The sequence below is a fragment of the Cyprinus carpio genome, chromosome B1, assembly GCF_018340385.1.
Source record: "Cyprinus carpio isolate SPL01 chromosome B1, ASM1834038v1, whole genome shotgun sequence".
In the NCBI taxonomy this organism is placed as follows: Eukaryota; Metazoa; Chordata; class Actinopteri; order Cypriniformes; family Cyprinidae; genus Cyprinus; species Cyprinus carpio.
In genome coordinates this window covers 4,102,266-4,130,065 of record NC_056597.1, presented here as the reverse complement: position 1 = coordinate 4,130,065, position 27,800 = coordinate 4,102,266, and the positions used below count along the sequence as shown (strand labels likewise).

The window sequence follows — 27,800 nt, the reverse complement described above, 5'->3', positions numbered from 1 at the left end:
CACAGATAAGTTTATATAGTTTATTCTAAGGAGGCGGGTTTATCCATAAATTAACCAAAGCTTGAAATAAATTTTGCAAAGTATACCTCTCCAGTTTTTTAGGAACCTGAAAATGTAGCATCCTGACATTTAATGGGACTTCAGGAGTGTAATACTGAAGAACACACGGATAGTATTAACACAATGTAATGCAAAGTGGGTTGAGTGTGTTTGATCATTTGTAGATATGAATGTATGGATGAACAATTCTGAAAACTGCTGACATGGAGGAACAGATGAAAGAAAAAAAAGCATCAACAACAACAACAACAGCCATTTGACCAGGCAGCAATCTAATGCAAAACAGGAAAAGGACAAAATTTAAATGAGATGTTCACTTTGCACCTGAGCAGAGAAGGCATGTCTTACAGAACACATCCATCCATCATCAAGTCCATCACACTTACTCACAAGTTGTCAAACTGTAAGGAAATACAGACTGAACTTTCTCTGTGGCTTTGCACTATGTATAACAAAGAAGCAAATCTTTTCTTTATTTTCTCCTTTTCATCATTAGTGCAAACAGCTCTCCAGAATCCTGTACTGTACATTACCAGAACATAAGCGCTGGGAATTTTGATCAAAAAGAAAGTATTAATCTGTATTTATTATCTGAATATATTCAATGCTTGAAATGGGTCTGGTTCAATTAGTTGGATTGTTTTGTCCACTGCAAAATAAATTCTAAAAATTAAAAAGCAGTTATAAAGAAGTAAAGAAATATGTGATTCTTCTAAAAATCAGAAGAAAAGCTCTACGGTCCAAGGCTTACAATCTCTTTCTCTAAGCGTGTAAGTGACAGGTTAATATTAGCAGTCTTTCACTTCCACTATTAAGTCAATACTTTTTTTATTCATCACACTCTTCATCATCATCATCATCATCATCATCATCAAACTGGTCCCTTGAATCCAAATCATCCTCATCTTCAATCTGTGGGGGAAAAGTCAAATCGGATTCAGGAATAAGAAGAAATGCAAGAAGCCAAAAACACATTTGATGAATACAAAGCCAGTGAAACTATGCTCTGCATTGTTGTGAGGAATGTACCGTCTCTCCCAAGTCCTTGAGTCTCTGTTTCAGGCTCAGAATCTTCTGGTCCTGGTCAGCAAGTAGCATGAGAAGATCGTCCTGCTCCTTCTTGGACTCCTGCACCTCCTGCTGCAACTTGCTCTTCTCTGCCTGCATGATGGCAGTTGTGCTCGTGGCTGAAGCAAGTTCTTTCTCCATCAATTCCTTACTCTCCAGAAGAGTTTTAACTTCCCCCTGAAAGACAGGGTAGGACAGAAAAAAAGTGCAAGTGTTAAATGGGAAATTATGTAAAATGTAAAAGCATAAAAAAATAAGTAAACGAGTGAATGATGAAAAAAGGAAGGCGGCCATTCCTCTAGGGGCAAGTCACCTTGAGCTTTTGTGTCTCTGCTGTCTGAGCAGAGAGCCTGCTCTCTAACTCTGCAGTCTTCTCTGTGTAGACACTGTCTCCTCCTGGAGCTGCAGCCTGAAAGAAAGACAATACTGAACTAATAATGGTCATTTATATTTATTTATTTATTTCGCTTTTATTAAGCAAGGGTGCATCAAAAGGGACAATAAAGACCTTTACACTGTTATAAAATATTTTAATTTCAAATAAACTTCTATTAAAAAACCTTTTTCATCAAATCTATGATAATCCTGAAAAACAATCTGTTTTTAACATTAATAATAAGAAATGTTTCTTGAGCACAAAATCAGCATATTAGAAAGATTTCTGAAGGATCATGTGACACTGAAGACTGGAGTAATGATGCTAAAAACTTAGATACGCCATCACAGAAATAAATGACATTTTTAAGTACCTTAAAACAGAACATTTAGTGCAATTTGAAAGTTTTTGTGTATTGTAGGATCAGGTACCTTGTAAATTATTTAGTTTTTCTGGTGGACTCACTGTGAGATTTGTTTCCCCATTTTGAATCGAATTTCAATTCAGCATCATACTTAATTGAAATGTCAGGAGTTACTTAAGTTACTTAAAATTTCAGGATGTTTTTGTCCTGCCTCTTTATTTCTGGATGATAGTATTCAATGTGACACTGCAGAGGTGGCACAGATGCTGCCTCTGAAGTGGCATTTAGATGTATTTACAAAATAAGAGTATTTAAAAAATGTAATAATACTTTAAATATGAAACTAAAACCATTAGTAGATGGTGGTAAGTTCTTGTCTAAATGAGTTAATGAATCGTTGAATAATTAAAACAATCTGTTCAAAGCATATGATTTATTCAGAAACGAAGCAAGTCACTGTCTTTATGAATGGTCATTGAATAACTCACTCAAATGATTCATTAAAAACACACTCATTCAATAACAAAACACTACTGTGTGTTGCTCAGAGATGCACAATGTTTCTGCTGTGATTTTGTTTGAAAGTATTTTCACTGGCATTCTAACAGGCTAAACCTCTCAGTGAAACCATGCCCTCTCAAGGCTTGTTTTTTGCAAAGTGAGTGACACATTTATGATATGTTAGTAGATAATACATATCGCACATCCCTTTGTTCCCGACTGCTGCTCATGGCCTGAGGTGTCCCCTCTTTAAATTGTCTGGGTGCTGCAATGTTCTCACAGTTTCCAATTTTATTTTGTTAATTAGTATTTAGAAAATCAATTTGCATAATTTGGTAGTGATTTGAATCCTTAAAAATAGAATCACAGTGTTTCCCCTCCACTCCATGATGACTCCTTTAGACTGAAATACAGGTGGTCTGTTGAAATGCTATCTGAAGCTGAGAGTGCACAATTATTGGAACACACTTACTGTGCTCTCGGATCCTCTGAGTAGCTCCTGTCTTTCACTCTGCAGTTGTGTGATCTCTGCGGTCTGGCTCTGCAGCTGTGCTTTCAGCAACTCCACCTCCTGCAATCAAACATAAATAAAAAATAATAATAAAAAAAGATTTTCAACTCTGTTCAAAGTGTTTTGTATATCATATTAGTGTTTTGTTTGAAATGTATTAAAGAGAAAGGTTGAAATTTTACCTTTTGTAATTCTGTGACCTCTGAAGTTGAACGCTCTGCTGATGGCACTCCCTCAGCTTTCTGTTGGGCACAAACCAAATATTTCCAAATATACCACTACTGTTCAAAAGTTTTGGGTGAGTACGATTTTTCTCACACAAGTATCGCACACAAAAACATTAAGCAGTTTCCACAAAAATATCAAGCAAACAACATCGTAATAGTAAACGTTTCTTGGGCACCAAATAAGTATATTGGAATAATTTCTGAAGGATCATGTGACACTGAAGATTTGAGTAAAGGCTGCAGAAAATTCATCTTTTCCATAGCATAAATAAATAAAATTTGCATATATATTAAAATAGAAAAGTTATTTTACAGCAACAACAGTACTGATCCTCAACTTTTGAATGATATCGTAAATGCTGCTGTAAAAGTCTAAGATATAGAAAATACATTTTCATTTTGAATTTTTGAACACTCTCATACCAGGCTGGTTATTAGAGAGTCCTTTTCAGTCAGCTGTGTCTGCAGCAGCTGGTTTTGTCTTTGCAGTTCCTCAAGTTGTTCTCGGAGTTGGCTCAGCTCCTCCGGTTGCAGGCCGTTCACATGTGCTGCCTCTGCCTGATTACCTGTCTGCTGATTATCTTTACCTACAGAATGTGATGACAACAGCCTAGAGTTGTAACAGTAACTTCTACTAAAGTATTGCAAACACTACTGATATATATCTGATATCTGCTCAGTACCTAGTTTGAGTTTGAGGATGTTATACTGATCCTTGTGCTGCTGGATCTGAGAGAACTGCTGTGTTGTGGTGTTCTGCAACTTTTCATTCTGGGAAGTCAGCAATGCTACTTGCTCCTTCAGCTCATTTATTTGAGAATCCTGCAATTAAACGGAGAAATGGAGAATTAATGTGTAATTTAAACATATGCCTATTTTTCCTTCTAAAAACCTACAGAGGAAAGAGAAACCAGTGTTTAAGCAGGGGTAACCCACTTTTCTGCAGTCACAAGTTGAATAGGTTTAGTTATCCTTATGACAATTATAGCCCTATAATACTATAATCATATTAGCCATATTCTAAGCCAAATACATAAGGATTCACTTCTCTGGATTAAGATCCAGTAGGGCTACCTATGGTAGAAATCAGAGCTCTAAATAAATATAGAAAATAGCTGTCTGTTGGTCAGTTCTTCTTGGTCACATTTACACACTTTTGAACATCATATTTAAAGGGATCATTTCACAAAAGTTGCTCTAGGTGCATTGGCTGGAACACAACATAAAAAATAATTAGAATTTAAGTGTATTGGCGTTTCAGTTTTATGATAGGTACAGATAATAATCAAATATTCAATAAATAACATCTAATAAAAAGGAGAGACTATTATGTGCAACATTACTCTTTACAAGACTCTCTACATGTACTTGTTATAAAAAAAAATTTTTTTAGCGGGGAAATTTTTCTGGATTTTTTCAACAGAGCTTATGATTTTCAAATAAAATAGACTGATGAGGTGTGCAAATTATTGTTGCTTCATGAACAGCCCAAAATAATTAAATATACTACATGCATTAAAATATCAATAGGACTACTTTGAAACCTTGCACAGACATAAATGTGGCAATGGAATATAGTTTGATTTATTTTTACCTGTTCTCTAATCAACTCTTTGTACTGGGTTACAATGCTGTCATGCTGTTCTAGTGTTTTCTTCACCTCTTCTTCCTTTTTCTCTTCCTCGCTCGACCTAAGCACTGCTTTTGTTATCATACCTTTGAAGCACAGAAAATGGAAAAAACATTATGGATGAGGTAAAAGGGTCATATGAGTAATCACATTTTCATTCAGACTGGATGGAACCCCACAGAGGACCTCAGATGATGCCAACCCTCAGACAACTTTGCTATAATGGACATCAACTTGAGAAAGTCGCCACTGATAAGCTATAACTAAATATACTGTAGAATTTTTCATTTTCTGCAAAGCTTCTTTGCAATGATTTGCATTGTGAAAAGCGCTACACAAATAAACTTGAATTGAATTGAATGGAAGATATTAACAAAATTAACATTTTATGAAGCACAGAATGAAGAGTGGACTTAAAACAACAACATCATGACACTTTAAAGGGGTACTCCACCCCAAAAATAAAATTTTGTCATTAATCACTTACCCCCATGTCGTTCCAAACCCATAAAGGCCTTGTTCATATTCAGAACACAATTTATGATATTTTGGATGAAAACAGGGAGGCTTGTGACTGTCCCATAGACTGCCAAGTAAAATACACTGTCAGGGTCCAGAAAAGTATGAAAAGCATCGTCAGAATAGTCCATCTGCCATCAGTGGTTCAACCGTAATGTTATGAAGTGACGACAATACTTTTTGTACGTGAATAAAACAAAATTAATTTTTTTTTCAACAATTTGTCTCCTTTTGTGTTACTCCACATCAGCATAGCGCCATTTTGGCGAATCTGAGCTGTACGCAGGCAGACATATGCTGATGTGGAGTAACGCAGAGGAGACAAATTGTTGAATAAAGCACCAATTATTATCTCAATAGCATACAAAAAGTGTTGTTGTCACTTCATAACTTTACGGTTGAACCACTGATGGCATGACTCAGACGATGCTTTTCATACTTTCCTGTACCTTGACACTGTTATTTACTTGGCAGTCTATGGGATAGTCACAAGCCTCCAGGTTTTCATCCAAAATATCTTAAATTGTGTTCCGAAGACGAACAAAGCTTTTACAGGTGTGAAACGACATGGGGGTAAGTGATTATTGAAAAATTTTCATTTTGGGGTGGAGTATCCCTTTAATACGAAACACAAAATGGCAGTGGTAATAATGCAATTATTACTTGTGTGTGATGGTGGCTATAGGTACCCCTGGCCTCTTAAAGGAATAATTCACAGAGAAATTAAACTTAACAATGGAATTTCAGTGGTTCTGCATCATATTTAGACTTGATTTAACACAGTGCACTTGTGATCGGATCACTGACAGATGTTAATGACGAGGGAAAAGAGGTATTAGTTTGTGTTTAGGGCTCCAACACTGACCTTCCAACTCTTTAACAAGTTTGGTGAACTCATGATCAAACAGCATGTGTTCTGGGGTGGAAAAGGCTGGCTGAGGTTTCTGAGCAGCACGAGAATACAGTTCGTGTTTGGTTATAAAGGCCAGCTTCTCCACAAAGTTTTCTTTTCCTATGCGCTTCTCAATCAACTGCTTCAGCTTTTCTCTGTGGAGAGATATTTTAAAATATTTTGTGAAACAGTGAGAGATAGAAGGAGGCACAACTGACGGCACTGGGGCAAATGTTATAATAAGGGCTGTAAATGGTAATGGTAATTTATCAGATTAATTAAATAGACTTCCATTCAAAAGTCTGGGGTCGGTAAGATTTTTTTTGATGTTTTTCAAAGAAATTTCTTACGCTCACCAAGGCTGCAATTGTTTCATCACAAATACAGCAAAAGCAGTAATATTGTAATAGCATTATAATTCACAATAACGATATTGTGAATTATAATGCTAATATTCACAATTAAAGCTTTATTTAATTATTTATTTCTGTGTTGGCAAAAAAAATTAAAAATTTTTTACAGCAGCCATTACTCCAGTCTTCAGTGTCTAATATTCTGATATGGTCCTTAAATAACATGTTATGATCATGAATGTTGAAAACAGTTCTGCTTCTGATTTTTTTTTTCTGATGTTTAGCGTATATTTAACACCAATTTGTCCAATTACTTAATTTTGTACCCAATTTTACACAATATAAGAAGAATCATTTCTTCTTTCTAAAAATGTTCTGTGTTCATGTAATGTTAATGTATTAACACAATAACATTCAATTATATGTACATTAATTACCAATTAAAAGATTAAACAAGATTTTAAATCAACTGACAGCCCCAGTTATAAGACAATGAAATATGAATAAAAGAAAGTATGAGTGGAAATATAGAAAAAGGGTAAAGTAAGAACATACTTTGTGTAATTCTCTAGGCTGTTGTCATTATAGTAGATACAAATGCCCAACAACAGAGCACACAGACCCTGAACCAGTCGCTCATCCTCACCCAGGTTTTCTGAGATTTGACCCGTCAGCTGAAATAGGATAGTAAAGGATAACACACAGAGCCTGTGACAAACAAGTAACTTTACTTCATGACATGAGCCATCAAAGTCACAGACAAGTCCACACTGGTTGTAGTCTAGTTTGCAAAGAGCGAAAGATATAATGTGGTTATTGTAAATTTAATTCAACAACTAGCTGTAACCAGAACTGGTCATAGTCACACTGTGAATTATTAACTAAGATTCAAGCTTTATCACGACTGTACAATGAGATTAGTCATTGTTTACATGTACATCAGCTTAATAAATCAGGTGTGTATGTGTGTGTGTGTGTGTGTGTGTGTGTATATGGCAAGCCGTTTTAACATTTAATCTATAAGCCGCCCTAATATCTAATTTAACGTTACTAGTGCTTTTTTTAGATACTAGTATCTTTTCCATTAAGTACTAGTACTTATTCATTAGCTACTAGTGCTTTTTTTAGGTACTAGTGTCTTTTGTAAAGGTACTAGTACTTATTCATTAGATACTAGTACTTAATCATTAGATACTAGTATGTTTTCATTGGATACTAGTACTTATTCCAATAGTGACTAGTACTTAATTATACTTCACTTGTTCAGAAAAATATGAACTAGTAGTTATTTTTTAGTTACTGGTAACTTTTTAAAACATTAAACAAAATAATGAATATTAATTTTGTAATAACACTATTTCACTATAATATACAAAACTGAGTATTTAAAAATAAATATAATAATAAATTTGGCTGCAAAAAAAGAAAAAAATTAAAAAAAAATTAAAAAAAAACTTCACACTTCTTTAGCCTGGAGAAAAACGTAAGAATTTGCAAATGTTTACCTAAGTTCGTAATTATTTTAGCTATTTTTACTCAAATTAGGGTTTTGTGAGCTAAATAATGAGTACACAATTTATTTTTCATTCATACTCATCGCCGGAGGGCGCCCTCACGCAGAAACTCCACGAGTGAGAATTACTGATGAAGCTCCAGGGAATTTAGCTTTCGCTGTAGATGTAGCCTAGTAGCTGAATAGCAAGCAGATAAACGTTTTACTGATGAAACGATGAAAATAAACAATGGCTGCGACAATATATGGTTTTATCCCATGTATTTTTATGAGAATAAAGTTTAAACTGCAATGCTAATCGATATAGCCTTTATCACTGTGTTGAATAATATAAAGTGGCATGATTTCTGCCTCATTCTGTTTAATGAAACCATGTCAGATTACAATAATACGTTATTTCAAAGACTCGAACGGATGTTGTGAAGTGAATTTGGACTTAAACATATCATTATAGTGTCATATATCTATGGACAACAGGTTTGTAATCTTTCCTTGTGTTTTCATGGTAACCAATTAGCAATATCTAGGCTAACATACAAAGCCAGTAAGCCTTACTTTACAATCAAATTCATTCTGCGTATTGTATAACTATGTGGACTATGTGGACGGTGGAGAGGTACTCATGTTTATGTATTGATCTGTTTAAATGAAGATATCTCCAAATACATTCTCACTAGTTCTTTATGAGGTTGAAGATATCTCCAAATGAACAGAGAGTTGTAGTTATTCTGTTTTTGATATCATCTTTTAATTTCTGACTAGTAATTATTGCAATAGTGACTAGTATATATTCAAATATTACTAGTAAGCATTCATTAGATACTAGTACTTATTTTTTAGATACTGGTGCTTATTTATTAGATACTGGTACTTATTTAAGAGATACTAGTAGTTATTCATTAGGTGATAGTTATTATTTATTAGACACTAGTATCTTTTGTAATAACTACTAGTAACTATTCTTATCTTACTAGTCAGATCTGCTTTTTTACTCGTCTTATGTTATGACTAGTCCAAATGGCTATAGTAGAGTTCAATTAAAAAATTTACTAATAAAATAAAAAATCATACTATTAACATTTCGAATAAGTACTAGTATCTAATAAATGTGTACTAGTATCTATTAAATAAGTACTAGTATCTAATGAATGAGTACTAGTGTCTAATAAATAAGTACTAGTATCTAAAAAAATAAGTACAAGTATCTAATGGACAAGTACTAGTATCTAATGAACAAGTACTAGTATCTAATGAATAAGTACTAGTGTCTATTTAATAGGTACTAGTATCTGATGAATGAGTACTAGTATCTAAAAAATGCATACTAGTACCTAAAGAATAACTATTTGTTAATAGTAACAATATAAAAGTTACTAGTCACTATTGGATTAAGTACTAGTGTCTAATGAATAAGAACTAGTATCTAATGAATAAATACGAGTATCTGAAAAATAAGTACTAGTATCTAATTAATAAGTACTAGTATTTAATCAGTAAGTACTAGTATCTAATGAATAAATACTAGTACCTTATAAATAAGTACTAGTATCTAATGAATAAGTACTAGTACGTAATAAATAAGCACCAGTATTTAATGAATAAGTACTAGTAACTTTACAAAAGACACTAGTAGCTAAAGAATAAGCACTAGTACCTAAAAAATAAGCAATAGTCGTTAATGAATAAGTACTAGTACTTAATGGAAAAGATACTTGTATCTAAAAAATAAGTACTAGTAACGTTAAATTAGATACTAGTGCAGTTAATAGATTAAATGTTACAACGGCTTGCCATAGTGTGTGTGTGTGTGTGTGTGTGTGTTTGTTTACGCGTGGATAGAAGGATACAAAGGGAACATTGTCTTGATTGTGCAGGAAGTGCATGACAGCTATTGGACAGTTGCTGATCCAGGTGCAGAGCAACATGAGGAGGCCGACCTTCGTCTGCACCCTACTGCCCTGTACACAGAAACAAAAACACACAATTATAAAGGTCTTAATCACACACTCATACTGCCATACACATTTATATTGAGATACGCACATCTTCAACATCTGAGAAATGAGCAAATAAGTTAGTAAGAAACTACTGCAAGAAAGTCACAGTACATTGTACATGTCATTTTTAATGAAACTCATTTTAGACTATATTTCCAAGGTCCTCCAAATCATATTTGCTCATTTCTGTAGAAATACAATAAACAGCAAGATTGCAGAGGGTTGCTTTTTTGAGTTAGAAATGTGCCGAGCAGTTGGAGCCCATCTTACCCTTGACTTTGACCTGTTTTGCAGTTGATTTTACAAAAAAATATTCAACAAAATAAATTAATTTACAGATAATAAAAAATGCGAATTACAAAATGAAAAATGCTTGCTGTTAGAGGGCCAAATTATATTCAACATCTATGAGCTTAAACTAAACAAAAGCAGTCAGAGAGAACTGAGTGTGTGTGCCATTTCGATTTTAAGTTACCAAAAACCCAATCTATGTTCTATCACAGCATATCTGCAATTAGTAACTGTGAATAACAGATGTGTTTTATTTAAAAGTCAAAGGAGAAGGTTAAAGACTTTTCTGTACTATCTACCACACACACACACAAACTTTAATTAATTAGGTTAAAATGCCATCAGGATAATCTTAACAAAATTAGATTAGGTCTATGACTTCCCATTAATAAAACATTAATGTGTAAAATATGTATAAGTCGTTAGAAAAAACAGGAGAAGGAAACATCAAACACAATCTCAAGTCCACTGAGATACTCGGAACACAAACACAAAATCTGGAGTGTCTCAAACTGAAACACAGCCTCTACAGAAAAGACAAGAGTTGCAGCCCAAATGATGCATTAATACACTATTATAATGCTACCATCTACTTTATGAATTTTAGAAGGGTTGTGTAACTCAAATGGAACACTCAACATTTTTAGTAAATGGAAGCATTCAACGTTTTTCAGTTGCCGAAAATTATGTGTCAATTGAATGTTTAGCCTCTCCTCTTCTTAAAGAAACTTGTGACTTGAGTGTAAAAAGGATTTAAAATTTGACTTTGTATTTTTAGTTGAAGAACTACATCATCCAGATATTCATACACACTACACCTCACTGCATATTTCAGTGTAACTCACTTTAGGTCAATTCGCACCACACAGACAAACACCAACAAACATGTTGACTGTTGGCTTTAGAATTTTATGTAAAATAACTTTCATGTTCACACTGCCCCAACAGACACCAACAAATGCTGACTAAACATGTTCAGTCGGGTAAAAAACAAACTCTGACCAACTTTGCTCAAATGGTGTTATAAAAAGCTTATTTTTCAGGCTAGATCAGCCAGTGCGCATGCGCAGTCCTAAGCGCATGTCTCAGAGCGTTGACTGTTTCTGTAGTGACCAGGACTTCTAACAGCAGCTGCAGTGACATGCTTACTTTACCAATTAGCAATTGGCTCTTTTGCTCAGAAGGAGGGGCTTCGTTCGATAGAGGGGCCATATTGAGCGCTGCATTTTTCCCCACTCAAAACTATACAAGTGACACGTCTTGGGTATTCTATAGTCTTTGCTTATGCTCAGCAAGGCTGCATTTATTTGATCACTAATACAGTAAAAAATATACAAAAATATTGCGAAATATTATTAGAATCTAAAAGAACTATTTCCGTTTCAATATATGTAAAATGTAATTTAAAAAGTCTACACGATACTTCAGAAATCACTATAATAAGCTGATTTGTTTAAGAAACATTTTCTACAAAATCGTAATATGTTTTCTACAAAAGAACTGTATTTATTTGACATACAAACATTTTATATTTCTTTACTCCTTCTGTTGATCAATTGAATGTGTCCTTGCTGAAAGTATATTTCTTTACAAAAGAAAAAAAAAGGAAAAAAAAAAACTGACCTGAAACTTTTGAATGGTATGCAATAATTTCGAGTTTGAAATGAAGCATGTACATTTCCATTCAAAAACTATATAGTAGGTTATATTGTTCAAAATATCCTTCAACTTTTCAACAATTTTTCAAAGAAACAGCATCTGTAAGTGTGAGCTTATGTGAATTATGGGTTAGAAAAAGCACACTGGAAATTTTAAGTGATAAGAAACTTTTTTCAGTGTTAAACTGCAGTTCTAAATCATGACATAAGAGTAACACAGATGCAGGGATGGGAGAGAGTTAACTGCTCAACAAATGACACAAAATAATCAACATAAGGGCCTTTCGCACCGCTTTACGAAAGTACTGGGACGATTTTGCCCGAACTATTTCACAGAACCATTTAAAGGGTTGCATTCACACCGTCAGTGTGTACTAGAAAGTGATGTAAGCAGGTCGACAGCGACGTCATTTGTGCATGGCATTCAGCAACGAAAACAAAGAACATTAACAACAGGAGGATGGAAGACGCTGTGATCGGAGCTGTGTTTTTGTTGTGTCTCACGGGTTTCACAATAATGGACATGGAATGTTGACATACACGTAAAGCAATTGAAAGAACGGAAAGGGGGACTAAGAATGTCCAATGACAACTGGCAGTGCTACATATGCTACAAGTGCCTGCACTTCAGCGTCCGTCCATCTATCGCTGTTCATCATAGTTGCGAAATAAGTTGACACAATGTTTACAGTATGTAAATAGTAGTACAGTAGTTTACACTGCGTTTTAAATCATAGTGGGTGAGGGCATTTTCGAACACATCTGGCCAATCAATGTATACTTACGTCACGTGTACTACCAGTTGTGCTGGTTAGAACCTGCTCCAGAGTAGGAGCTAATTTGGTTCTCGAAAAAGGCAGTCCGGTACTAACATTGTACCCAGTGGGTAGTTCCACAATTCGTTCTAGTACTATGAAGAAGTTCCCGCGGTGCGAAAGGCCCTTGTTTGTGTATATATATACACAAACAATCACAAAAGCAAAACAGGAAAATACTGGGCAGCAGAGAAAGCAATCAGAAAAAATTGTTTTGAATGAGAATTTGCTGTCATCAACTCATTAGACTTGCAGACACCTGAAAATGGGTGAATAACAGTACAGATTTCACAGACTGAGTCCGAAATAGGCATGTGCCGGTATTTGGTAATGTGATACAGCACGATAATGAACATGAATATTGTTATCGTGGGCCCTTCAAAATACAGAGAATAATTATTTACTACAAATTATTCCGAATTTTGAATGCATTTTACAGTTTTTCTCAGTCGCTTTGGTACATTTCTCGAATCATCCTTGACATTTGCAAAACAGTAAGTGCATTTCTCAAAACAACTCGTACAAATAGCAAAACACCATGGATTACCTGCAAAAGCCAGTCTCTTACTCAAAATCCTTAGTTCATCTCTCAAAAAATAAATATCTGTGTCAATGAGCATGTCAGTGCCATCAAAATGACAAGTCCTTGTGTCACTGTGTGTATGGATAAGACAGTCAAATTACTTAGTCATGTTGTCAATATAACAGTGTACTCTGAAGGGATGTTCTGATGTAAACTATGGCAACATTTTGGATGAAAGTTACTGTATTGAAAATTATGCCATATGCTTATGTATGCCATATATCCATTTCAAAAGTACAAATTTACACATTACTGTATGTGGGATACTGATTGAAAGAGACTGGATAGAATTCCTAGTTACACTTTTACTAGTGGTCTGACCAAAAAAAAAAACAAACAAACAAAAAACCTAAAAACCTTTACAATGTCATTGTGATATAGAGAAGGAAAAAAGAAATATGGGCACAAAGATGAAAATTAAAAAGATAAGTCCACTGTGTAACTCTTGTGTCTGTCTATACAGTGTATGCTTTCCAACTGAAGAGTCATGAGATGAACCTTTGAGCTATTTCAGAGAAATGGTTTATCATTGGCTTATCTACATTCTCTTCATTAGTCAAGATTAACTTGCACAATTCATGCCAAATTTACAAAAAGTCTAATAATAATGTGTAAAAAAAAATGTGCTTGGCAGTTTATGACAACTAGATGAACCTTTTTGCATTCAGTGACTTATACGATGAACTAACGACTAGATGTTGTGAGGGGTAAGACTATTGCACAGAAAACTATATAATACATTTTGAGTAACATGACATTAGCAACTGATAATGTAGGAAACTGCAGATAAATGTGCATAATCAACTGCATGAATGTACAAAAGCAATCGCAACTTGTTCAAAAGAATGAGAAACTGGTTTTATGATGTGTATAAATGACTAGATGATGTGGAGGTTGTACAAGTAGTTTTGAGAATTTCATTTCTGATTTGAGAAATGCACCAAAGTGACTGAGAAAAACTGTAATAATAGTTTCCGATCAACTGGTCACAATGCACAACACCGCTGTATGCTGCGTAACAGATGCGTGTGCACGCTGATGTAAACAAGCACGGATGAGAAGCAAATTGTGAAGCACGTGAGAGACGCTCTGGATAAAGGCACACATTCACTCTGACAGCAGAAGGCGCTAAACATAATGCAGCTGTTACCCCGGAAACCACAGTAACAAAGCAGCTGCGCTACCTTCTAAAACATATTTAAATTATTTAAATAGCCATTCAGATTTGTGCATTCGCTATGGTGTTCACCACAGCGCCAAATATTTAGACTTAATTGCTATTTATTTTATTCTAGACTACAACATGTCCTAAATATTGTTTGAAAGTGTTTTGATTCTTTATTCTTTGATTCTTTTATAGTTAATATCTAAAGTTGCAACTGTGATGTTATTTATTGAGTTATCATGAACTAAGAGTTGTATTTTTTTAAATAATTATTAATAACTTCTGTAGCATTTGCTCATAGCTATTAAATGTTAATGCATTAACTAAGGTTAACTAATGAGATCTTATTGTAAAATGATACCTATTGGTCTTAATAATTCTTTTGCACTTTAATCTGTGTAAAATTTTTAACTATACATTTTTTGTGTATTGCTTTGTTTTTAAATGTTCAGTTATTTTTGTTCGAAGAAAAAAGTTATTAAACCTTTTATACTGTATTATCAGTTTTTTCCAACTAAATTTCAACATTGTGATAATACCGTATATCCTGATAATTGCATTAGCAATTAATCACAACATGAACATTTGATACCGGCATATCCCTAGTCCGAAACATCTGTATCTTCCAGAACAAGCCCGAAAGACCAGAGCATGCTGTCAGCAGTTGAAAATCAAATGGTCAAAGCCAGGGCTGCCAGGGTCAGTAAGGGGACACAACAAACATGGCAGAAACAGCAAACTGAAAGAACACAAAACACCTAATGAACCCCCAATGTGGAAAATGAGGCCAAGCCACACCATCACATTAAACTGTCCACACTAAAATACTCACCCTCCGGTTGAGCTTATCACCCTGCAAAAACCACAGCACATTTCATTTTGAAATTTAGTGACAACCACAAGGTACCATTCCCATAGGAGTTCACAGTGTTTCCAAAATTTGGGACACCTGCTCCACACACCTGTTGAAAAAACAGCTTAGACCAGTATGAACTTGATGGTCCAAGCTTGTTAATACTGGTTTGTTACTGTTCTAGCCAGGGCCATAACCACAATAGAAATTAAGAGAGGGTGACCAAATGCCCTCTTTTCCCTGGACATGTCCTTCTTTTGGACCTAAAAAATTGCATTCGGCCAGGATTTCTAAATTTCCCAAAATGTCCGGGATTCTGCTTTTTTTTTCAGTCGCCATTCATTGTGTGCGTTTTTGTATTAGAGCCCTGCCCCAGACTGTTTTCTTAATCCCTCTCCAGCTGAATTTCTGACCATTACCTGCTCCCACAAACCTTCTAATATTGCATATCATTCTTGTGCATCAATATGCAAAGTATTTAAATCACTTTGGATGCAGCTCGTGTTGGATGCAGGGTTGCCAATTCCAAATTTCTGAAGCGGCGGGTTGATTTTCTCCCGTGGGTTACAGGTTTGAAATATTGCATAAATTATAACTGACAGAAATGCTTGTATTGAAACATTTTGCATTCTACCTATGATAAAACTGTGGCAGATGTTATGGTAGATGGCCACTGGTAGGAAGTTTCGTAGTTGTGTTTATGATTAATCTGCATAACGGTGTCTGTAAAATATGTATGGAAATGACATATTTTGAGTTTTGATATACTTTGGGGGCTACTTTAACCCTTTAATCTTTACTTAATATCCTAATGATTTTTGGCATAAAAGAAAAATCGATAATTTTGACCCATACAGTGTATTGTTGGCTATTGTTCCAAATATGCCCATGCTACTTATGACTGGTGTTTTGATCTAGACTCTAGAGTCACATTTATTATCTAATTGATTTACAAAAGAAACTGCTCAACCTTTCTGTCAAATATACATGCTGTCATTTATGTGATTCATGTAATTCTTTAAAATGAATGTGACGAGACAGGAAGGCATTTTTTGTGTGTTTGCAACATTATGCATACAAATAAGACAAATGGTGCATATTTAAAAATATTATGGTTCAAATTTGTTTCTTTAACAATTTTTATTCTTCCTCTTGAACTGACAAACATTAGTTAAAAAAAGTAGACCTGAGAGATAAAGTGAAAAACAACAGAGCATTGGAAGCAATAAAGTACAGCACAGCGCAGAACAAACGGCTGTCTCTCGTTCACCATTGACATTAGAAGAACCACAATCGCAGGCCTGGAGGAAACAGCCAATATGTTCATATTACCAACTCTTCCTTTTTTGGTTACTGTTTCAATAAAGTGCTAAGGACAAACCAGACCTTGGTGGATTGGATGGTGCGTTAACTGATGCAAAGTAGTCCTGATTCACTTCAGAGCCACGTATGACTTCTGACACAGTATTGATGGTCTGCACAAGAAAAACAAACATAAAATACTTGAAACCTTTCAGTTGGTACATCACTGGTACAATGATATTTGATACAGTTATAAAGAAATAACAAACGGCAGCTTTGTGTACATGGTGAAATACTGAACTTTTTTAACTGAATGCTGCACAGTTAGGGGTAATGTTTTTGACAGTTTTGCTAACATCTCACATCATTTTCAGTATCTCGCACATGAGGACTGCATTTTTGGAAAGCTGTCAAGTTGAAATTAGTTACACTGAGACACTGCATTCTTTTTTCATTCCACTACTGTGTACTGTGTGAATGACCCCTTACTTCGTAAGTTCTTAATAGGGATCCATTTCTTTGAACAGTGGTTTTACTATCTGACGCATGTACACTGGTTGCTATAGTAATGACACAAGTGATGACAGCATGATGTCAAGTGACATAATAAGAGTAGACAGTTTTGGCTCATGTCATCTCACAGCAGATATGAACTCATGAGGTGCATGAGAGAACATAGGCGATGCAGGAAATATTACTGGAGTCCGCACACCCACATTTATACACTACTGCACACTGAATGACAAAAACCAGGACATTTTTATTCTGGAAGTGAACTAATCCTTTAAGATTAAAACTGATTCATCAGAATGGATTTGGGCAGTTAAATCGCAAGTACTGTTCAAAACTCTCTACATGTGACTAAATATTGTAGTAGGTGACCAAATAATGTCCACTGTTAGATTTCGCTCACCTATACTACACTCTGACTAAGCGCTTGAGAGTCTCTCTCTCTATCTGTATTTTCAGTGCACTATTCCTATTGATATCAATAGAAGCGCAGCAATAATCTGAAGCACTGTAAACTTTGAAAATAAGGTTCTGACAGCAAACTGACCTCTGTGAGGATGTCTGCAGGAACACCTGTGGCCATGAGGATGGTGCAGAGCTGCTGGAGGAGATCACACTGGAACATGGCCTTCTGACAGCTGGCTGTGGCCCCTGGAGAGTTCACTGGAGAAACCATCACTCGTACCAGCTACAGAGACAAAACACAATTAGAAATTTTAACTCATCTTCACATAACAAAACAATGCTCACTGACTTGTTGCTTTTTTCTTTTTTTTTAATATGAAAGAATCATTAGCTGGTATAGGTAAATAACTAGAAGAACAACAAAGTGCAGTAAACGGTTTAGCTATTTTGTGTTTGAAAAACATTGCATTTATGATTATGCTAATGAATTAAAATAATATGATGACAAATAGGCTAACAGGTTGCAATATAAATAAGCATAACAGACTGCTTTTATAGCAAGCAAATGACACCGGATCAATCGTACATTCAAATTACCAATAGCCATGCCTACTCTTATATTAAAAATAAGGTGGGTAATATTGCAGGATCATCAATATAATCAAAAATAAAAACACTAATAAATAATAAAAAAATTTATTATTATTATTATTATTATTATGATAACTAGAACTTTTCAAGTTATCTTTAAATAAAAAATAAATTCACAGTAAATTTTAATTCCACAATAAATCTTATTGTAACTAAAAGCATTGTAATACCAAGCACAACATATTAAATGGATTCTTCATATCAGACCTGTAGCATTAGATGGAGGTTGGTGACCTTCTGCGCCGACCAGCCAGAGTTATCATCCCCCACCTCAAACCACGACTTCATCTTCTGGATATAGGAGCCTTCTTTAAAAAAATTCTGGTTGGAGCTATTGTTCTTCAGAAGGTTGAGCAACAATAAGAGACAGTCTTCCACCACAATACCTGTGAGGTGAAGATGTAGATTAATGAACAATCTGTGGCAAATCAGGGTGGAAATTCATTTTCTATTAAAATGAAAAGTGTCTGTTAACTGTATACCTCCGTCACTTGAACCCTCCTCTGTGATAATTTCAAGAAGTCTCTCAAATGCATTTTCAAAAGCCACAATCTTCTGAATCGCAGTATTGCCTTTGGTTAGCTGCTGCAGCAGCAGGAGACCTAAGGGGGAAAAAAGTAAAATGGTTTAATTTAACTTAAAAAAAAAAAAACACTTCCTCTATGAACATTCATGTTAATGTAGCATAATAACACTTACATCATTACGGATAACTTCTCTGGAATCAGCAAGTAGATCCATTAATCTGGACACTCCTATGAAGTGTGAAAACACAACAACATTAGAAACCAGATACCTAAAAGGGATTCATACAACTTTAAATAATGATACTGTGAGAGTAAAATGAAAAAATGAAAATAAGGGTGTGAGGAATAGAAATACAGTTCACGTAAGACTGAAAATATTTATCCTCCAAATTTCAAGTGGCCAAAGCAATGGGTCGTGAATATCCCAACTGACCCAGTGGGTCTATACATTGTTTTTAAATGTTGTTGAAAAATGTTCACCAAGGCTGCAATCATTTGATCAAAAACAGGTAAATCAATAATATTATGAAATGTTATTAAATAAAATACTGTTTTCCATTTTAATATATTTTAAAATCAAATTTTTTCTTTGATGACAAAGCTGAATTTTCAACAGCCATTACACCAGTCTTCAGTGTCACATGATCCTTCAGAAACCAATCTAATATGTTGATTTGTTGCTCAAGAAACATTTTTTCAATTCTTTTTTTTTTCAGGATTCTTTGAAGAAAAGAAAGTTTTAAAATAACAGTTTTCATTGTTGTTTTGTAACAATGTCTTTACTATCAATTTTGTACATCCTTGCATATGTACCTTTCAAGGAAAGTCTGTTCACTGGGCCACCATATTTGCAATGCCTCCAGGCAGCTCAAACAAGACCAAGTCCTATCTAAATGAATGGGGGAATCCTGGAATCTCAAAACGGCTCACTGAACTCATGATTAAATTACATATTTCAAATCAGCAACAAAATCTGAGATGAAAAAGCTTATTTTTTTCAGGCTAGACCAGCCAATGGGCATGCATAGTTCCAACGAGCCTATGAATGTGAATGTGCATCAGCTGGTCCAGCCTCAGGTTACTATGTGAACCGGAGATTCTTACGGCCCCTGCAGTGACCCAATGACTTTACCAATCAACAATTGGCTCTTTCATTTAGTAGGTGGGACTATTCCGCCACATTGTGCGTTGCACTTTCTCCTATTCATAAGTACAGGAGTGAACCGTCTTTGTATTTCTATAGTCATTGATATTAGTCTTTAACCACTAAACCTATAGTCACCTCATGCCACATATAAACAGCTTTTGTGGCTGCTTACATTTTTGGGAGTGGCATTTATTCAAGTATTAACTGAACAAAAGGGTGCTGGAGTTGTCGCATTGTTCGTTTTAAGTATATATTGGAAATTGCAAGCAAGATGTTTTTTTTTTTTTTTTTTTTAATGGTTAGTTCACCCAAAAATTAAAGACAGCAGAGACCAACGTATTCAGAAATAAAGTCAGTGAAGAGTGAATAAATAAAGACAAAGTTATTCTTTTTTGGGTGAATTATCTCTAAGTACTCATTTTCAGGGTGCCAACATAAACATGTGAAACTTATGTGAACAGCACCAGCACCATTGGCTTCTGAATCCTGACTTGCCACTGCATTCATGCACCCTATTATGTGGTGCCCTGCTTTTTGTTTTGTTTCTTGTGTTTTCTATTTACAAGCAAGTCCAGTTTGATTTTTTTTAATGAGAATAGGTGGGATATCATTCTTCATTGTGGTAGTATATTGGATCACATTGGTTTGTCTGTCATATACAGCACAGTAAACACTAACAGCACTTCATTTTGTAGATATCTCAGCTGGTTTATATTCAGAGTTATAAAGCACATTAAATTGGCTAAATAAATGTATAAAATAATATATATATACACACACACACACACAATATTGTATTTACTGACACTAAATAAAAATAAAATATACTGACAAACGTTGAGACGGTAATGTATTTTATATACATTGTATATGAAATGTGATCAAATATTCACTGCACATAAGTCATTTATTATTTGAAAATTTCTTTCAAGAAGAAATTGTGTTCTATCACAATAAATTTGCATGTAAATTTGTATTCTCAGTGCTTTCAAACAAAACCAGGCCACTGGGACCAGCAAATACTTCTAAACAATCTCAGACATTCATTTTGCAATGATGCTTTCCTAATTACAAGAGAAAAGGAAATTTTTGGACTAACCCATTGGGCTGACCAGGATGATGCCTTGGACCGGAGCACACTGGCTCTTCAAAAGTGCAGTTAAGAGCTTAACACCTGGCCAGCGGACATGGAAGTCAAACTCCTTCCGCAGGTAAAACAGTCAAACAACATCAGGAATATGTTAGAGAAACATGGAAAGCAACAAGACAACAAAAGTATAGTTAGCAGATGAAATATAGTTCTAGCTTACCTCCAACAGTGTGAGGAGAAGTGTGATATTATCTGGTTCCTGGATGAACTTTTCAGTGAACTGAGCTCCCAAATCATCTTCCTGCTTTTGCTGGTTCTCCTCTAAAAGAGAAAATGAGAGGCAGAGAAACTTATTCTTTGCCATTTTTACTTTTCTTTGATAACTTTAAGACTTAAAAATGTAGGGAGGAAAACAAAAAGAGAGGAAGCAGATATGAAAAAATATGAAAACTAATACAAGCGAAAAGGAGAAGCAGTGTGCTGCTAAATATGATCAAACAAAATTGTTTTCAGTACATATGTTATCATCAAGTCTTCAGAGCAGTGGAACATGTCTGCTGACAAGACGTATATTAATACAAAGAGAGATAGAAAAAAAAAGCACATCAACCCACAGGTTAGTAAACTGGAAAAAATTAAATAAATAAACAAAACCACACACCAGTTAAAGCTTAACCTCTTTCACACAAAGGAACATGTACAGTTGTGGCCAAAAGTTTTGGCAGTGACATAATTTTTGTTTTGCAAAGTTTGCTGCTTAAGCTGTTGTGGTGTTCATTCACATTGTTTCTATTATTATTATTGTGTGGAGTGATCAGATGCATTTTATATAATTGCTAAAAGCTTCACTGGCCAAAAAAAAAACTTTTCACAAAAAAAAAAAAAGTAATTTCACTGTTTTTTAATCCTAATCACAAATGACCAGCTAACATTAATTGATTAATCATATCAGCAGCACATGTGAAAGTGTGAATGAGTACTAGTCAGATGAAATCACTATCATACTAAATAGCTTGTAAGAGCAGACTGATTGCTATAAAAGGAGGGAAGAAGTGTTCCAATAATTGTGTTCTTGTTAGCAACAGTTACCTCTAAAGAAACACGTGCAGCCATCATCGCTTTGCATCAAAATGGGCTCACATGCAAGGAAATTGCTACAAAGAATATTGCACCTAAAAGAACCATTTACCGGATCATCAAGAACTTCAACTGCAGTGAAGAAGTCTCCAGGATGTACCAGAGTGTCAAGCAAGCGCCAGGACCATCTCCTCCTGAGGAATCAGCAATGGAATCGTGTCACCAGCAGTGCAGAGCTTGCTCAGGAATGACAGCAGGTTGGTGTGTGAACGTCTGCACGCACAGTGAGGCCAAGACTTTTGGACAACGGCCTAGTGTTGAGAAGGGCAGCAAAGAAGCTACTTCTCTCCAAGAAAAACTTCAAGGACAGACTGAAATTCTGCAGGAAGTACAAAGATTGGATAGCAGAAGACTGGTACAAAGTTATTTTCTCTAATGAAGCTCCCTTCCGACTGTTTGGGACATCTGGAAAATTGATTGTTTGGAGAAGAAAAGGTAAACGCTATCATGAGTCCTGTGTTGTGCCAACAGTGAAGCATCTTGAGACCATCCATTTGTGGGGTAGCTTTTCAACCATGGGAGTGGGCTCTCTCATAATTCTGCCCAAAAACACTGCCATGAATAAAGAATAGTATCAAAACGTCCTGCAATATGACTTCTTTTAATGATCCATTAGCAACTTGGTGATGATCTGTGCATTTTCCAGCATGATGGAGCACCATGTCACAAAGCAAGAGTGATAAAGAAGCTCCAAGAACATCACAACATTGAAATTTTGGATCTGTGGCCTGGAAACTCCCCGGATCTCAATCCCATAGAGAACTTCTGGTCAGTCCCCAAAAGGCGAGTGGACAAGCAGAAGCCCACAAATTGTGTTCAACTCCGAGAACTAATAAGGCAAGAATGGATCACCGTCAGTCAGGATTTGGCCCAGAAGCTCATATCCAGCATGCCAGAGCGAATTGCAGAGGTTATGAAGAACAAGCGTCAACACTGTAAATACTGGCTCATTATATATTTTTTCAAATAAAAGTCTTTAAAACTTATGATATGCTTATCATTGTATTTCAGTATACCATAGAAACATGGAAAAATAATCTACAAATACTGAAGCAGCAAACTTTGCAAAACACAAAATTGATGTCACTGCCAAAACTTTTCGCCATGACTGTATAACACTAAATGCTTTTGATATTAGGGCAAAGCAAGGACAAGGACATAGCTTGAGAAATGCAGTTTTCTTTCCTGTTTCCAATAGAAATGTGATTTTGGGGTCTTTATTAAAAGTAAACAACCTAAAAAATTGCTAAATATATGGTTCCCTATATTTAGATGAGACCAGACTAAATCCAATTATTATTCAATGATTGCTAATTATTATTATAAATTATAATTGTTTATTAGTGGACAATGTTATTTTATTCTTACAATTTAATCATCATTAACTTGGAAGTCCACTAACAACTAAACCATCTAATCAGTGCAGTAGCTCAACCTTTGATTGAGCTGAACATAAGGAACAAATGTCTGCTACCAAATTTTAAGTAGCTAAATGAATATATTGATCAAAAGAAATTTTAGGTTTTGGATCGTTTTCTAATCTCCCAACCAGCAGCAGAAACTACTATTAAAAATACAAAATCTGCATGACCGGTTTAAAAATATCTGGAAGTGTTGTGAATTAGATTTGAGTTTCCATTAATTTACACATCTTTTCATTTAGGCATCTAAACAACATTTTAGCACTTGAGAATGTTTTCAGTTTAACTGATCGTCTGTTAGATCCAGAAACCATTACACTGTTATATGTAAAATGGCTAATTGTGAAATTTGAGTATCAAATGCATAATGGAGGTTTTCTACAGGGATTTCAAAGCATGGATGGGCTTGTGGTTAGACAGCATCATGCACAAAAAAGTGCTTTACCTTCAGAATCATCTGGTGGATTAAACATGGAAAGAAAAAGGAGGACGATCAGATATACAATATTTCCCTGCTCATCAAACATAAACTGCAAGAGCGAGACCAGTAACAGACTGAAACAAGGTTTATGGACTGCAAGAACAATTTAAAGGAAAACAATTCATTTGGAATCAAAGAATAAGACTTGAATTAGGCCAAGATGCTTTATGGACATTGAAACAAATCAATTAAAATCCCAACCAGACAAAATAAAGAATATAACATACCTGGTTCCTCCTCTTCATCACTGCAAATAATGTTGTACAACGTGTCCAAAGCATAACCTAGGGTTTCAGTGTCTGCCCTGTTTCAAATAATCACCAAAGACAAGTTATACTATGAGGCAAATGTCTTTACAATGAATCTTATATTTTTAACCAAAGTTTGAAACATACCGGTCAGTCTGCAGTATACGAACCAAATGGTCCATAGCCATTGTGCCAACCTCCATTCGGTATTTCTGTAATCAATAAATTTACTTGACACATGTTCTTATGTATATATTTCTGTCAATACAGAAATTTCTTTTCTGAGACAAAAGTGTTTTAGAGGTTTAGGAGGATACATCTTATGGCAAAATAAATAAATAAAAATAAAAATCTAACATTGCCTTTAAGGCATGTTTGTGAAATATAAATCATTCTGTGAGATTTACGCAGCATGTACTGTAGTCATTCCTTCTACTTTGATATTCCATTTACTGTAATATCACCAATGCATTATGAGTAGTGCCCAATGTATATAGACTTATAAAACAGTTAACTATGGTCCTGACCAGTGTTGGGTAAGTTACTCTAAAAAGTAATTAGTTACTAGTTACTAATTACTAATTACATCTTCAACAGTGTAATTAGATTACTGTACAAATTACTCTACACAAAAAGTATTTAATTACTACTAATTACTAATTACTTTTTAAATCCTATATCAACAATTTAATGATATAAGGATAGATATGAAAACGTTCTTTTAATTCTATCAAATAAATAATAGATAACTACATAAATTATTCACTTTAGATTAGGGTCCAGTTCTCACTATTAACTAACTATTAACTGATTTTTTTGCCTCAATATACTAGCGGTCATCTGATATGTTTTTTTTTTTGTTTTTTTTTTCTGGCCAATGCCAACATTTAGAAATCAGGGCAGCCGATGGCCGATGATGCCGATTTTTTTGGCCGATATGTTTGGCCGATTTCTTTTTCTCTCACATGCGCACTGGCTGATCTAGCCTGAAAAATAAGCTTTTTTAACGCTATTTGAGCAAAACAAACAACATTTATGATACAGTTGTTCTCAGATTTCATTGGTGTTTACAAATATGAAATTTAATCGTAAGCTTAGTGAAAGGATTTAGCGAATTTGATGTTTCCCCATTCAAAGAGATAGGAGCTGCACTTGCATGCCCGAGAAGCGTTTCAAAGATGGTTGCCAAGTGACATGATTTGTCTTAAAGTGACTGTTTCCCACAAACTTGCAAATGCAAATTCCTTCTCTGCCAGCAGGAGGCACTGCTGGAGCGGGAGATATATCTTTTTCAAAGATACATTCATATAAAACACCCGCACTGCATTTTGATTTTGAAACGTGCAGTGCTCTGTTTATTTAACAAAGTATCAGACTTTTGGAAAATCTATGTGTGACGGTCAGTTTTGATATTGTGACGAGCCACCACAAATAACTCAATGTATGGGAAACACTGGGCACTGCTATAAGTCGATTGGCCAGTTTCACACATATTACACAGCCTGCTGTTCATAACTGCTTAAGAGTGCACTGGCCACGAGCAATGACATCGTGAAGGCTATTGTCAGACCCACAGACACATTTCATGAGGAAAGATAATGTGCACGGTTTAGTCAGCCCAGAAGTTTTGTCATAGTTAGCTGAAGCTGTGAGTGACTGCAGAGTGTGCCTGCGTCCCAATGTGCTTACTATCCATCCTAAATTCTACGTGATATTAGTAATTTTCAATACTATTTAGGGCAGAGAGGGTGGATAGTATGCACATTGGGAGGAAGAGTGAGTTCAGAGAGTGTGAGAGATTCTCCGGTACAGCATTTGCAGCACAATTGACCGATGCCGATTAAGTAAAAAAAATGCCCAAAATCAGCCTGATTAATCGGCCGGCCAATCAATTGGTAGACCTCTACAATATACTCCTAATTACTGCTTATTAATACTTAGTAAAGTAATTTTTAAGTTTAAGAATTGGGTAGGATTAAGGATTTAGAATAAGGTCTTACAGAACAAGACATTAATGTGTGCTTTTTAAGTAATAATAAGTAATAATAAACCAATAAGCCAATATCCCAGTAATATTCATACTAATTACCAACTAGTTACCAACTGTGTTACCAATATTCTTATTAACTCACCAAAGTATTTAAAGTGAGAAGGGCACAAAAAAACATGCATTTTAAGGTTAGACTTTAAATTTTGATGTTAAATCCACTATTGTATTGTATATAAATGTTCTACAGCCTATAAACAGTATTAAGTTCAATTACATAAGAAGCATCTGTAATTAAATTACAGAAAAAATACTTACTTTACTTTTTCAAGGCAAAAGTAATTAAATTACAGTAACTAATTACTTCGTAACAAGTTACACCCAACACTGGTCCAGACCTCTAACTGACTAAATACATAATTAAATTAAAACATTATTACAATTTAAAATGACCATTTTGACCACTGTGCCACATGATCCTTCAGATTACATTTTAGTATTCTGATTTGCTGCTCAATAAACATTTCTTCTAATTATCAGTATTGAAAACAGATTTGCTGCCTAATATTTTTGTTGAAACCATGATATATTTTATCAGGGGTCTTTGATGAATACAAAGTTCAAAATTACAGCATTTATTGGACAATTCTTAATGCAACTTTGCTGTTTCAAAGTATTTAATTTACTACTTTTCTAAAACTTTTACCCAAACTATGGGTTCAACAACCATATTACCTCAATTACTAACATCAAAATGAAAAGCATCAATTGCTGGTCACCTTGGAAAGAGATTTGAGGGCACGGACAGCATCTCTTCGATCCTCCAACAAGGTGGATGAAGCCACTCGGTCACACAATTTTTGGATCTGACAATGAACAGACAAACACACAAGAACAGTCTGTGAATCCCTTGTCATTGCATGGCATAAGGTGAAGTCAAATTATCCATACATAAAAAACTGTATATATTTATTAATTAACACACCAAACAGCAAAAATACAGTCTAATTTAACATATGTGATTCAAAGTTACTTTACATCAAGGTAGCATAGACATAAACACTGCCTGATTTGGAAGTGTCATTTGGAAACGTTTTGAAATCCTGATTCATAAGCTTTCGCATTTACACACACAATTGCTGATCTGTTTAGCCTTATGTAATCTTTGTCATTGAATCGATAAGCAGGTGCTTTCAGTTGTTTATGAACTGCATTAATTTTTATTTGCTCACACGTTTATTTGTTTATGCAGTAAATAAACTCACTGTTTCTGCTCCAGTCGGCTGTTGGCCTGTTGGATGCCTTCCCACTACTTCCCAGATGTAATTCATCCTGCTATGTGTCCGCTTTAGCTAGTATTTTAAACGTCGATGTTGAGACAGATTAAACGTCTGTTAAAGTAAAAAGAATTTCCAGGACAGGCAGACAGTAAATGTCATTAAAAACAACAGCTGCCTGATGTTGATCTCTCAACACAAGAGCACCCAGCCCGGAACTGACTCGGACACGCATGCGCAG

General features: G+C 34.9%; 1 protein-coding gene across 1 annotated transcript; it reads right to left on the bottom strand.

Annotated features, from left to right (window-relative positions):
• Positions 1-6: 6 nt before the first annotated feature.
• On the bottom strand, positions 7-27,800 carry uso1 (USO1 vesicle transport factor). Its single transcript, XM_042717566.1, has 26 exons — positions 27,548-27,800; positions 27,062-27,148; positions 24,443-24,507; positions 24,275-24,351; positions 24,012-24,023; positions 21,229-21,329; positions 21,018-21,120; positions 18,944-18,999; positions 18,727-18,847; positions 18,452-18,630; positions 17,736-17,876; positions 16,763-16,851; positions 16,563-16,677; positions 15,356-15,376; positions 15,246-15,262; positions 9,862-10,102; positions 7,057-7,175; positions 6,122-6,303; positions 4,702-4,823; positions 3,791-3,929; positions 3,531-3,694; positions 3,063-3,122; positions 2,842-2,940; positions 1,442-1,537; positions 1,090-1,305; positions 7-972 (listed from the first exon to the last, which is right to left on the bottom strand). Exons 1-26 carry the CDS (start codon positions 27,611-27,613, stop codon positions 889-891), a joined length of 2,772 nt encoding a protein of 923 aa, XP_042573500.1. The 5' UTR covers positions 27,614-27,800; the 3' UTR covers positions 7-888.

What these genes read in the sequence shown, in the direction of transcription:
- uso1 (XM_042717566.1), bottom strand. Translation starts at nt 27,613, where the DNA reads ATGAATTACATCTGGGAAGTAGTGGGAAGGCATCCAACAGGCCAACAG. An exon ending in ACTTGTTAAAGAGTTGGAAG is followed by an intron (nt 4,824 to 6,121) that starts GTCAGTGTTGGA and finishes TGTGCTTCAAAG; the next exon opens with GTATGATAACAAAAGCAGTG. An exon ending in AAGAGTTGATTAGAGAACAG is followed by an intron (nt 3,930 to 4,701) that starts GTAAAAATAAAT and finishes GTTTAATTGCAG; the next exon opens with GATTCTCAAATAAATGAGCT.